This window comes from Engystomops pustulosus, unplaced genomic scaffold (assembly GCF_040894005.1).
Source record: "Engystomops pustulosus unplaced genomic scaffold, aEngPut4.maternal MAT_SCAFFOLD_450, whole genome shotgun sequence".
NCBI lineage: Eukaryota > Metazoa > Chordata > Amphibia > Anura > Leptodactylidae > Engystomops > Engystomops pustulosus.
The window spans coordinates 1,952-15,452 of NW_027285329.1; the positions used below are offsets into that span (position 1 = coordinate 1,952).

General features: G+C 62.4%; 1 protein-coding gene across 1 annotated transcript in view; it reads right to left on the bottom strand.

Moving 5' to 3' along the window:
* Positions 1 to 231: 231 nt before the first annotated feature.
* Positions 232 to 13,501, bottom strand: part of LOC140111416 (transcription termination factor 2-like) — a 40,811-nt gene continuing 27,541 nt past the window's right edge. The window contains exons 6-23 of the mRNA XM_072132376.1: positions 11,743 to 11,872; positions 11,469 to 11,636; positions 11,243 to 11,400; positions 11,074 to 11,155; positions 9,975 to 10,094; positions 9,755 to 9,905; positions 8,901 to 9,006; positions 8,635 to 8,822; positions 8,406 to 8,559; positions 8,242 to 8,333; positions 8,063 to 8,145; positions 7,007 to 7,134; positions 6,754 to 6,924; positions 6,562 to 6,620; positions 5,874 to 6,027; positions 5,717 to 5,799; positions 5,578 to 5,652; positions 232 to 461 (exon numbers count right to left, since the gene is read on the bottom strand). Coding sequence (XP_071988477.1) covers positions 317 to 461; positions 5,578 to 5,652; positions 5,717 to 5,799; positions 5,874 to 6,027; positions 6,562 to 6,620; positions 6,754 to 6,924; positions 7,007 to 7,134; positions 8,063 to 8,145; positions 8,242 to 8,333; positions 8,406 to 8,559; positions 8,635 to 8,822; positions 8,901 to 9,006; positions 9,755 to 9,905; positions 9,975 to 10,094; positions 11,074 to 11,155; positions 11,243 to 11,400; positions 11,469 to 11,636; positions 11,743 to 11,872 — 2,247 coding nt within the window. The 3' untranslated portion in view covers positions 232 to 316. The remainder of the gene's footprint in view (positions 462 to 5,577; positions 5,653 to 5,716; positions 5,800 to 5,873; positions 6,028 to 6,561; positions 6,621 to 6,753; positions 6,925 to 7,006; positions 7,135 to 8,062; positions 8,146 to 8,241; positions 8,334 to 8,405; positions 8,560 to 8,634; positions 8,823 to 8,900; positions 9,007 to 9,754; positions 9,906 to 9,974; positions 10,095 to 11,073; positions 11,156 to 11,242; positions 11,401 to 11,468; positions 11,637 to 11,742; positions 11,873 to 13,501) is intronic.

Consider the following 13,501-nt stretch of genomic DNA (forward strand, 5'->3'; position numbering starts at 1 on the left):
CATCTGGGGGCGCACCCGGGGGTCAGGGGGGTTATACGGCATCATTCCTGTATACATTGTGTGCACAACACTAGACGACAGTCAAAGGATTATACAGGGGTCAGGGGGTTTTACAGGCGTCAGATGAGCATCCTGGGGTCAGGTGGGTACTCAGAGGTCAGAGAGGTATCCTAGGGGTCACCACTTGCAGTCAGAGCCACCATTGAAGGATGAGTATATAAAACATCTTTATTACACACATAATAACTTCACACACTGTACATTATAAATAACCGCTCTCTCAGTGCCACCTCCCCCAATACACCCGTCACTCCGCCTACACCCCGAACAACAGGCGCAGGTCAGCCAGGGTCAGCTTGGTGAAGGTGCTGCCATTGCCGGTCAGAACCTTCTTGGCCAATTCCTTTTTCTTCTCCTGCAGCTGAGTGATCTTCTCCTCCACCGTCCCCTGACAGACAAACCTGCAGCGAGATCAGGAATTACCACAATCCCATCAGTGCAAGGAGAGGCCGGCACTACATGAGCAAGCGCCTCCAGAGAGAAGAGTGCGGCACGATACGAGCAAGCGCCTCCAGAGAGAAGAGCGCGGCACGATACGAGCAAGCGCCTCCAGAGAGAAGAGCACGGCACGATACGAGCAAGCGCCTCCAGAGAGAAGAGCGCGGCACGATACGAGCAAGCGCCTCCAGAGAGAAGAGCGCGGCACGATACGAGCAAGCGCCTCCAGAGAGAAGAGCGCGGCACGATACGAGCAAGCGCCTCCAGAGAGAAGAGCGCGGCGCGATACGAGCAAGCGCCTCCAGAGAGAAGAGCGCGGCACGATACGAGCAAGCGCCTCCAGAGAGAAGAGAGTGCGGCACGATACGAGCAAGCGCCTCCAGAGAGAAGAGAGTGCGGCACGATACGAGCAAGCGCCTCCAGAGAGAAGAGAGTGCGGCACGATACGAGCAAGCGCCACCAGAGAGAATAGAGTGCGGCACGATACGAGCAAGCGCCTCCAGAGAGAAGAGAGTGCGGCACGATACGAGCAAGCGCCTCCAGAGAGAAGAGAGTGCGGCACGATACGAGCAAGCGCCTCCAGAGAGAAGAGAGTGCGGCACGATACGAGCAAGCGCCACCAGAGAGAAGAGAGTGCGGCACGATACGAGCAAGCGCCACCAGAGAGAAGAGAGTGCGGCACGATACGAGCAAGCGCCACCAGAGAGAAGAGAGTGCACCACGATACGAGCAAGCGCCACCAGAGAGAAGAGAGTGCACCACGATACGAGCAAGCGCCTCCAGAGAGAAGAGAGTGCGGCACAATAAGAGCAAGCGCCTCCAGAGAGAAGAGAGTGCGGCACGATACGAGCAAGCGCCTCCAGAGAGAAGAGAGTGCGGCACAATACGAGCAAGCGCCTCCAGAGAGAAGAGAGTGCGGCACAATAAGAGCAAGCGCCTCCAGAGAGAAGAGAGTGCGGCACAATACGAGCAAGCGCCACCAGAGAGAAGAGAGTGCGGCACAATACGAGCAAGCGCCTCCAGAGAGAAGAGAGAAGAGAGTGCGGCACAATACGAGCAAGCGCCTCCAGAGAGAAGAGAGTGCGGCACAATAAGAGCAAGCGCCTCCAGAGAGAAGAGAGTGCGGCACGATACGAGCAAGCGCCTCCAGAGAGAAGAGAGTGCGGCACGATACGAGCAAGCGCCGCCAGAGAGAAGAGAGTGCGGCACGATACGAGCAAGCGCCGCCGGAGAGAAGACAGTGCGGCACGATACGAGCAAGCGCCTCCAGAGAGAAGAGCGCGGCACGATACGAGCAAGAGCCTCCAGAGAGAAGAGCGCGGCACGATACGAGCAAGCGCCTCCAGAGAGAAGAGAGTGCGGCACAATACGAGCAAGCGCCACCAGAGAGAAGAGAGTGCGGCACAATACGAGCAAGCGCCTCCAGAGAGAAGAGAGAAGAGAGTGCGGCACAATACGAGCAAGCGCCTCCAGAGAGAAGAGAGTGCGGCACAATAAGAGCAAGCACCTCCAGAGAGAAGAGAGTGCGGCACGATACGAGCAAGCGCCTCCAGAGAGAAGAGAGTGCGGCACGATACGAGCAAGCGCCGCCAGAGAGAAGAGAGTGCGGCACGATACGAGCAAGCGCCGCCGGAGAGAAGACAGTGCGGCACGATACGAGCAAGAGCCTCCAGAGAGAAGAGCGCGGCACGATACGAGCAAGCGCCTCCAGAGAGAAGAGCGCGGCACGATACGAGCAAGCGCCTCCAGAGAGAAGAGTGCGGCACGATACGAGCAAGAGCCTCCAGAGAGAAGAGCGCGGCACGATACGAGCAAGCGCCTCCAGAGAGAAGAGCGCGGCAAGATACGAACAAGCGCCTCCAGAGAGAAGAGAGTGCGGCACGATACGAGCAAGCGCCTCCAGAGAGAAGAGAGTGCGGCACAATACGAGCAAGCGCCGCCAGAGAGAAGAGAGTGCGGCACGATACGAGCAAGCGCCGCCGGAGAGAAGACAGTGCGGCACGATGCGAGCAAGCGCCTCCAGAGAGAAGAGTGCGGCACGATACGAGCAAGAGCCTCCAGAGAGAAGAGCGCGGCACGATACGAGCAAGCGCCTCCAGAGAGAAGAGAGTGCGGCACAATACGAGCAAGCGCCACCAGAGAGAAGAGAGAAGAGAGTGCGGCACAATACGAGCAAGCGCCTCCAGAGAGAAGAGAGTGCGGCACAATAAGAGCAAGCGCCTCCAGAGAGAAGAGAGTGCGGCACGATACGAGCAAGCGCCTCCAGAGAGAAGAGAGTGCGGCACGATACGAGCAAGCGCCGCCAGAGAGAAGAGAGTGCGGCACGATACGAGCAAGCGCCGCCAGAGAGAAGAGAGTGCGGCACGATACGAGCAAGCGCCGCCGGAGAGAAGAGAGTGCGGCACGATACGAGCAAGCGCCGCCGGAGAGAAGACAGTGCGGCACGATACGAGCAAGCGCCTCCAGAGAGAAGAGTGCGGCACGATACGAGCAAGAGCCTCCAGAGAGAAGAGCGCGGCACGATACGGGCAAGCGCCTCCAGAGAGAAGAGCGCGGCAACATACGAGCAAGCGCCTCCAGAGAGAAGAGTGCGGCACGATATGAGCAAGAGCCTCCAGAGAGAAGAGCGCGGCAAGATACGAACAAGCGCCTCCAGAGAGAAGAGCGCGGCAAGATACGAACAAGCGCCTCCAGAGAGAAGAGTGCGGCACGATACGAGCAAGCGCCTCCAGAGAGAAGAGTGCGGCATGATACGAGCAAGCGCCTCCAGAGAGAAGAGTGCGGCACGATACGAGCAAGCGCCTCCAGAGAGAAGAGAGTGCGGCACAATACGAGCAAGCGCCACCAGAGAGAAGAGAGAAGAGAGTGCGGCACAATACGAGCAAGCGCCTCCAGAGAGAAGAGAGTGCGGCACAATAAGAGCAAGCGCCTCCAGAGAGAAGAGAGTGCGGCACGATACGAGCAAGCGCCTCCAGAGAGAAGAGAGTGCGGCACGATACGAGCAAGCGCCGCCAGAGAGAAGAGAGTGCGGCACGATACGAGCAAGCGCCTCCAGAGAGAAGAGCGCGGCACGATACGAGCAAGCGCCTCCAGAGAGAAGAGAGTGCGGCACAATACGAGCAAGCGCCTCCAGAGAGAAGAGAGTGCGGCACAATAAGAGCAAGCGCCTCCAGAGAGAAGAGAGTGCGGCACGATACGAGCAAGCGCCTCCAGAGAGAAGAGAGTGCGGCACGATACGAGCAAGCGCCGCCAGAGAGAAGAGAGTGCGGCACGATACGAGCAAGCGCCGCCAGAGAGAAGAGAGTGCGGCACGATACGAGCAAGCGCCGCCGGAGAGAAGACAGTGCGGCACGATACGAGCAAGCGCCTCCAGAGAGAAGAGTGCGGCACGATACGAGCAAGAGCCTCCAGAGAGAAGAGCGCGGCACGATACGGGCAAGCGCCTCCAGAGAGAAGAGCGCGGCAACATACGAGCAAGCGCCTCCAGAGAGAAGAGTGCGGCACGATATGAGCAAGAGCCTCCAGAGAGAAGAGCGCGGCAAGATACGAACAAGCGCCTCCAGAGAGAAGAGCGCGGCAAGATACGAACAAGCGCCTCCAGAGAGAAGAGTGCGGCACGATACGAGCAAGCGCCTCCAGAGAGAAGAGTGCGGCATGATACGAGCAAGCGCCTCCAGAGAGAAGAGTGCGGCACGATACGAGCAAGCGCCTCCAGAGAGAAGAGAGTGCGGCACAATACGAGCAAGCGCCACCAGAGAGAAGAGAGAAGAGAGTGCGGCACAATACGAGCAAGCGCCTCCAGAGAGAAGAGAGTGCGGCACAATAAGAGCAAGCGCCTCCAGAGAGAAGAGAGTGCGGCACGATACGAGCAAGCGCCTCCAGAGAGAAGAGAGTGCGGCACGATACGAGCAAGCGCCGCCAGAGAGAAGAGAGTGCGGCACGATACGAGCAAGCGCCTCCAGAGAGAAGAGCGCGGCACGATACGAGCAAGCGCCTCCAGAGAGAAGAGAGTGCGGCACAATACGAGCAAGCGCCACCAGAGAGAAGAGAGAAGAGAGTGCGGCACAATACGAGCAAGCGCCTCCAGAGAGAAGAGAGTGCGGCACAATAAGAGCAAGCGCCTCCAGAGAGAAGAGAGTGCGGCACGATACGAGCAAGCGCCTCCAGAGAGAAGAGTGCGGCACGATACGAGCAAGAGCCTCCAGAGAGAAGAGCGCGGCACGATACGGGCAAGCGCCTCCAGAGAGAAGAGCGCGGCAACATACGAGCAAGCGCCTCCAGAGAGAAGAGTGCGGCACGATATGAGCAAGAGCCTCCAGAGAGAAGAGCGCGGCAAGATACGAACAAGCGCCTCCAGAGAGAAGAGCGCGGCAAGATACGAACAAGCGCCTCCAGAGAGAAGAGTGCGGCACGATACGAGCAAGCGCCTCCAGAGAGAAGAGTGCGGCATGATACGAGCAAGCGCCTCCAGAGAGAAGAGTGCGGCACGATACGAGCAAGCGCCTCCAGAGAGAAGAGTGCGGCACGATACGAGCAACCGCCGCCGGAGAGAAGACAGTGCGGCACGATACGAGCAAGCGCCTCCAGAGAGAAGAGTGCGGCACGATACGAGCAAGAGCCTCCAGAGAGAAGAGCGCGGCACGATACGAGCAAGAGCCTCCAGAGAGAAGAGCGCGGCACGATACGAGCAAGCGCCTCCAGAGAGAAGAGTGCGGCACGATACGAGCAACCGCCGCCGGAGAGAAGACAGTGCGGCACGATACGAGCAACCGCCTCCAGAGAGAAGAGTGCGGCACGATACGAGCAAGAGCCTCCAGAGAGAAGAGCGCGGCACGATACGAGCAAGCGCCTCCAGAGAGAAGAGCGCGGCACGATACGAGCAAGCGCCTCCAGAGAGAAGAGCGCGGCACGATACGAGCAAGCGCCTCCAGAGAGAAGAGCGCGGCACGATACGAGCAAGCGCCTCCAGAGAGAAGAGTGGTATAGTAGAGTCTGCAGAGAAGAGTGTGGCAGAACACCTCAGGAGCCGGCATACAGGAGAGCGACCCGTGTACACGTTCCGGAATTGTTAGGTCTCACCTGTGTATCACCACGTCCTTGCGCTGTCCCACCCGGTAGATGCGGTCACAGGCCTGATCCTCCAGTGCCGGATTCCTATAATACAACGTATGAGGCTACACGCTCCGCACAGACCCCTCCCCCGCACCCGATCACCTACCAGTGCATGTCCATCAGGAAGAGATGGTTTCCACCAATCAGGTTCAGGCCCACACCTCCGGCACAGAGCGAGACCAGCATGACCTGCACAGAGATGTCGTTAGAGGACCCCGATCCCTGTCACATGTCCACCCCAGTGCATGCTGGGAGCCTCCTACCTGCGGCCCCCGGGGGTTGTTATTGAACTCTTCCACCACGTCCATCCGCAGCTTCGGATTGATGGAACCATCGATGGTGGCATAAGAGATGCCCATGCGTTTCAGATGGACGGCCACAATCTTCAGCATGCTGGTCCACTGCGACACGATGACGCTGAGAACAGGAAACATGGCCGCCATTACAGCCGGGCTACAACCCAGCTTTCCCAGCCCCCTGCATGATAGATGTGTCTGGCACATGACTGTTATTTATGTATAAACGGCCCCTGAAAGGTTCCTTTTGTCTAAGAAACAGCCGCATTGACCTCAACGGGAAAGACTTCCATGTATGTGGTCACGGGGCCCAGCGATGACCCGTGCGGTCACGGGGCCCAGCGATGACCCGTGTGGTCAGTACATCCCTCCGCTCCCTCCTCGATGATGCCTTATAGCCACAGCTAGAACCTCAGAACCGCAGTTCTGGTCCACGCAGCAGAATCTCCCCTTTACTTTCCCAGGAGGACGCGTTTCTGGCTCTGGAGTCGGTGCCGATGTCCATGAGCAGCACGAATCGTGGCAGGAATAGGATCTGCGCCCCCCATAGACCGGGGACGTCTCTGATCCACTAACCCTATGGATATGACGGAGGGCGGGGACATAGGATACGCGCAGGAGTCCTATAACCCCCGGGGCGGCAATGACCTCTCACCTCTTCTGGGGGACGGAGCTGGAGGTTATGCTTTTCAGTTCGGAGAGAAGAGCATCGACCTAGAGAGAGGAGACAGGAATATGGTGACCACATCCAGACCCTTCCTGTGCTTGACCCCCGACCTCAGTACCTCAGTAGTCACGCCCCCCCCCCCCCCCCCCGGTGACTCCACAAGTCTCCAGGTCTCCTCACCTTAGTGCTCCCGCTGTCGCTCTCAAACAGTTCTGCCTGGAAGTTGGTTCCGTTTAAAGAGACTGTGGACTTGGGGTCGGAGGTCTGGAGGTCACACAGGGTCAGGGCATTGAGCTGCTCCTCCAGGGTCAGGGTCAGACCCTCATTCTTCAGCTCCAGCTGGTCCAGGGTCTGGGGGATGAGACAAGGAGTCACGTAACCGACCAGTGGGGAGGGCAGGATTCTGGGGCAGCCACCTACCCCCGGCACTCACCGTCTTGAGCAGAGATAAGTGGCAGCAGCACTGGCGCAGGCGCAGCAGAAGCGACAGGATGTGGACGGTGCTGGATCCCTGCGCCGGAGCCGAAACATCACCCGGACTGGAGCCGAACTCCCGAGCCACTGCCAGGAGGAAGGAGGAGAGTCACAGGACCCCAGCGAGGGGCGGGGAGAGAGGAGGAGAAGGAGAGTCACAGGACCCCAGCGAGGGGTGGGGAGAGAGGAGGAGAAGGAGGAGAGTCACAGGACCCCAGCGAGGGGCGGGGAGAGAGGAGGAGGAGGAGGAGAGTCACAGGACCCCAGCGAGGGGCGGGGAGAGAGGAGGAGGAGGAGGAGAGTCACAGGACCCCAGCGAGGGGCGGGGAGAGAGGAGGAGGAGGAGGAGGAGGAGGAGAGTCACAGGACCCCAGCGAGGGGCGGGGAGAGAGGAGGAGGAGGAGGAGAGTCACAGGACCCCAGCGAGGGGCGGGGAGAGAGGAGGAGGAGGAGGAGAGTCACAGGACCCCAGCGAGGGGCGGGGAGAGAGGAGGAGGAGGAGGAGAGTCACAGGACCCCAGCGAGGGGCGGGGAGAGAAGAGGAGGAGGAGAGTCACAGGACCCCAGCGAGGGGCGGGGAGAGAAGAGGAGGAGGAGAGTCACAGGACCCCAGCGAGGGGCGGAGAGAGAGGAGGAGGAGAGTCACAGGACCCCAGCGAGGGGCGGGGAGAGAAGAGGAGGAGGAGAGTCACAGGACCCCAGCGAGGGGCGGGGAGAGAGGAGGAGGAGAGTCACAGGACCCCAGTGAGGGGCGGGGAGAGAAGAGGAGGAGAGTCACAGGACCCCAACGAGGGGCGGGGAGAGAGGAGGAGGAGGAGAGTCACAGGACCCCAGCGAGGGGCGGGGAGAGAGGAGGAGAGTCACAGGACCCCAGCGAGGGGCGAAAAGAGAGGAGGAGGAGAGTCACAGGACCCCAGCGAGGGGCGAAAAGAGAGGAGGAGGAGAGTCACAGGACCCCAGCGAGGGGCGGGGAGAGAGGAGGAGAGTCACAGGACCCCTGGGGTGTGGGACCTACCTCTATCGAAGGGATTGTCTGCGGGTCTGGGTGCTGAGGGGGCTCCTCCCTCGTGTCTCTTCAGGTAATTCTGCAGCGTTGATCTGAGGGGATGAGTAGACGCGGTGAGGAGAGAAGCCCCGGACCCTCATACCACTGCCCCCCCCGCCCCAGGATCTGCCCCTACCACCAGGACGCACTTGGAGCGGGCGAATATGACGTCGTACACGGCCTGCTCCTGGGAGGAAAGCTTCAGCTCATGGCGCTCACATCTCCTCTGGGGGAGCTCCACCTGGGGGCACAGGCACACGGGGGGTCACATGATATGTGGGTGTAGCAGGGGGCAGGTGTGCGGGTGCATTACCAGGGGGCGCCCCTTGTGGTCCAGCTGCTCCTTGGTCCTCCGCAGCAGGAGGCTCTTGGTCAGGATCGTCAGTCGCTCTCCGCCCTTGCGGCTCCCATTGTCCACCTGACTCTTCCACAGCTTGTACTCATCAAAGGGGGAACATCGCAGGAACCTGCCGGAGCGAGACGGGACGTGAACCTGGAGGTCACATGACCCGGTGACATGAGCCATGTGTGGGTGCACTCACCGCAGCAGGGAGTACAGGTCCAGCAGGTTGTTCTGGATGGGGGTCCCTGTCACGGCCCAGCGGGCTCCGGCTCTCAGCTTGCACACAGCGATGGACGTCTGCACTTTGGGGTTCTTGATGTTGTGCGCCTCGTCCAGGATAATGCGAGCCCAGGCCACACGTAGCAGAGGCGAGGAGGCCGCCCGGTCCTAGAGAGAGGACACCGGGTCACCACACTGCGTTGCATGCTGGGAGACAGCTCCGGGGGGGGGGGGGGGGTCACTCACCTCCAGGTCCTGGTCCTGGGCCGGGGCGTCCCCCTCCTCCTTCTTGGCCGGGATCTCCTTGGAAACAAGGCTGTAGGTGGTCACCACGATGTCATACTGCGCCAACCTGCAGGAGACCCCAGAGATACTGACACACAGAGACGAAACTGCTGCACTGGAGGGCCCTGATCCTGACACACAGAGACGAAGCTGCGGCACTGGAGGGCCCGATCCTGACACACAGAGACAAAGCTGCTGCACTGGAGGGCCCTGACACACACAGACAAAGCTGCAGCACTGGAGGGCCCTGACCCTGACACACAGAGACGAAGCTGCAGCACTGGAGGGCCCTGACACACACAGACAAAGCTGCAGCACTGGAGGGCCCCGATCCTGACACACACAGACGAAACTGCTGCACTGGAGGGCCCCGATTCTGACACACAGAGACAAAGCTGCTGCACTGGAGGGCCCTGACACACACAGACAAAGCTGCAGCACTGGAGGGCCCTGACCCTGACACACAGAGACGAAGCTGCAGCACTGGAGGGCCCTGACACACACAGACAAAGCTGCAGCACTGGAGGGCCCCGATCCTGACACACAGAGACGAAGCTGCAGCACTGGAGGCCCCCGATCCTGACACACAGAGACAAAGCTGCTGCACTGGAGGGCCCTGACACACAGAGACGAAGCTGCTACACTGGAGGGCCCTGACACACAGAGACGAAGCTGCTGCACTGGAGGGCCCCGATCCTGACACACAGAGACAAAGCTGCGCTGACACACCGGCAGGGCAGTACTACCCCCCCAACCAGGATAATGCCCCCCTCCAGTGCCCCCGGCAGGGTACTACCCCCCCCCCGGGCACTCACCGCTGGCAGTCCTTGTCGCGGTTGGCGCCGTGGTACAGGTAGACGGTCAGTCTTCCCTCGCTCACCCTCTTCTCCACCTCCTTCTTCCAGTGATGGACGAGTGACGCGGGGCAGATGATGAGCGTGCCACGGGAGGCCACCAGGGAGGAGTCTGAGGGCAGAGGTGAAGATCAGTGACCATGCCGTGGCATTATAGAGCGGCCGCCAAGCGCTCACCCACCGGTCCTGGAGATCCAGGACTCCAGACGCTTCTCCTCCGTCTTCTCCACCTTCTGCCGCTGTTTCTGGCTCAGGATGAGGGCGATCATGGTCAGCGTCTTCCCCAGCCCCATGTCATCCGCTGCCGAGAGAGAAGACACGGGGGCGGCTGAGAGAAGCCACAGGGGCGTCACACTGGGGGGCGGCTGAGAGAAGCCACAGGGGCGTCACACGGGGGGCGGCTGAGAGAAGCCACAGGGGCGTCACACGGGGGGGCGGCTGAGAGAAGCCACAGGGGCGTCACACGGGGGCGGCTGAGAGAAGCCACAGGGGCGTCACACTGGGGGGCGGCTGAGAGAAGCCACAGGGGCGTCACACGGGGGGGCGGCTGAGAGAAGCCACAGGGGCGTCACACGGGGGGGCGGCTGAGAGAAGCCACAGGGGCTTCACACGGGGGGGCGGCTGAGAGAAGCCACAGGGGCGTCACACGGGGGGCGGCTGAGAGAAGCCACAGGGGCGTCACACGGGGGGCGGCTGAGAGAAGCCACAGGGGCGTCACACGGGGGGCGGCTGAGAGAAGCCACAGGGGCGTCACACGGGGGGCGGCTGAGAGAAGCCACAGGGGCGTCACACGGGGGGCGGCTGAGAGAAGCCACAGGGGCGTCACACGGGGGGCGGCTGAGAGAAGCCACAGGGGCGTCACACGGGGGGCAGCTGAGAGAAGCCACAGGGGCGTCACACGGGGGGGGGGGGCGGCTGAGAGAAGCCACAGGGGCGTCACACGGGGGGGGGGGGGCGGCTGAGAGAAGCCACAGGGGCGTCACACGGGGGGGGGGGGGCGGCTGAGAGAAGCCACAGGGGCGTCACACGGGGGGCGGCTGAGAGAAGCCACAGGGGCGTCACACGGGGGGGCAGCTGAGAGAAGCCACAGGGGCGTCACACGGGGGGGCGGCTGAGAGAAGCCACAGGGGCGTCACACGGGGGGCGGCTGAGAGAAGCCACAGGGGCGTCACACTGGGGGGCGGCTGAGAGAAGCCACAGGGGCGTCACACGGGGCGGTCGGCAGCAGCGCCAGGACAAGCAGCAGAATATTGTAGAGAAGTAGGAAGGGAAGTAGTTACCCAGGATCCCCCCCTGGGGGCGCTGCGCCTCCCTCCACTGCAGCCAGGCCAGGCCTTGTTTCTGGTGCAGGAGCAGCGGGACCTGGGAGATAAAGCAGTCACATGACACAGATGATGATGTGAGGGGTCACCGGGGCAGTAGGGTCTAGGGCAGGGGCAGTAGGGTCACCTTCAGCCCTCGGGGGTCCTGGGCCATGTCCTCGGGCCCCGGGCAGGAGTCCAGGCTCTTGTGCAGGTGATCGATGGCCTCGCTGGTGGCGTTCCTCACAGCGTAGAGCCGCTCCTCCGTCATCCTCCCGCCGTACAGACTCTGAAACTGCGGGACCACTGCGGGGGCAACACAGGGGTCAGAACCACCCGAGGGGCCGCCGGGCACCCCCCACCCCAGTGCTCACCTCCATACAGACTGCTCAGGTTCTGGCTCAGCGTTAACCCTTGCAGGCCCATAGTGCTGGGAGGAAGCTCATGGAAACTGAGAGGCTTCACCCCCCGACTGCCCTCTGGGGGGCCACCGCTGCCGGGGGGCCGGACAGGAACAAGTGGGACCTTTGGACCTATAGAACCTGAGAGGACACAGGAGGAATAAACTCCACATCTAAACCCGGCACCGCCCTCCCACCGCCAGCCCCGGTTCCAATATCCTTCCCCCGGGCGCCCCCTTTCCTCTACCTGTTTGGGGTTCAGCAGCTGCAGGAGTCAGAGCCATCGCCCCCAGTGCATCCTCCAGCTCCTGCACTTGTCTCCGGAGCCGCTCTCCTCCATCTGGCAACGCCTTCAGGTTTACGGATGCCAGAGTAGTCTGCAGCACAGGTGGGCGGGATCAGAGAAGACGTCATGGCAGCAAAAAGCGGCATGCAGGGGGCGGGGGGCCAGAGAAGAGACGGCATGCAGGGGGCGGGGGGCCAGAGAAGAGACGGCATGCAGGGGGCCAGAGAAGAGACGGCATGCAGGGGGCGGGGGGCCAGAGAAGAGACGGCATGCAGGGGGCGGGGGGCCAGAGAAGAGACGGCATGCAGGGGGCGGGGGGCCAGAGAAGAGACGGCATGCGGGGGCGGGGGGCCAGAGAAGAGACGGCATGCAGGGGGCGGGGGGCCAGAGAAGAGACGGCATGCAGGGGGCGGGGGGCCAGAGAAGAGACGGCATGCAGGGGGCGGGGGGCCAGAGAAGAGACGGCATGCAGGGGGCGGGGGGCCAGAGAAGAGACGGCATGCAGGGGGCGGGGGGCCAGAGAAGAGACGGCATGCAGGGGGCGGGGGGCCAGAGAAGAGACGGCATGCAGGGGGCGGGGGGCCAGAGTAGAGACGGCATGCAGGGGGCGGGGGGCCAGAGTAGAGACGGCATGCAGGGGGCGGGGGGCCAGAGTAGAGACGGCATGCAGGGGGCGGGGGGCCAGAGTAGAGACGGAATGCAGGGGGCGGGGGGCCAGAGAAGAGACGGCATGCAGGGGGCGGGGGGCCAGAGAAGAGACGGCATGCAGGGGGCGGGGGGCCAGAGAAGAGACGGCATGCAGGGGGCGGGGGGCCAGAGAAGAGACGGAATGCTGGGGGCCGGGCCAGAGAAGAGACGGAATGCTGGGGGCCGGGCCAGAGAAGAGACGGAATGCTGGGGGCCGGGCCAGAGAACAGACGGAATGCTGGGGGCCGGGCCAGAGAAGAGACGGCATGCAGGGGGCGGGGGGCCAGAGAAGAGACGGCATGCAGGGGGCGGGGGGCCAGAGAAGAGACGGCATGCAGGGGGCGGGGGGCCAGAGAAGAGACGGCATGCAGGGGGCGGGGGGGCCAGAGAAGAGACGGCATGCAGGGGGCGGGGGGGCCAGAGAAGAGACGGAATGCTGGGGGTGGGGGGCCAGAGAAGAGACGGAATGCTGGGGGTGGGGGGCCAGAGAAGAGACGGCATGCAGGGGGTGGGGGGCCAGAGAAGAGACGGAATGCAGGGGGTGGGGGGCCAGAGAAGAGACGGAATGCTGGGGGCCGGGCCGGGCCACAGAACAGACGGAATGCTGGGGGCCGGGCCAGAGAAGAGACGGAATGCTGGGGGCCGGGCCAGAGAAGAGACGGAATGCTGGGGGCCGGGCCAGAGAAGAGACGGAATGCTGGGGGCAAGGCCAGAGAAGAGATGGAATGCTGGGGGCAAGGCCAGAGAAGAGATGGAATGCTGGGGGCGGGGCCAGAGAAGAGATGGAATGCTGGGGGCGGGGCCAGAGAAGAGACGGAATGCTGGGGGCGGGGCCAGAGAAGAGACGGAATGCTGGGGGCCGGGCCAGAGAAGAGATGGAATGCTGGGGGCAGGGCCAGAGAAGAGATGGAATGCTGGGGGCAGGGCCAGAGAAGAGACGGAATGCTGGGGGCAAGGCCAGAGAAGAGACGGAATGCTGGGGGCAAGGCCAGAGAAGAGATGGAATGCTGGGGGCAAGGCCAGAGAAGAGATG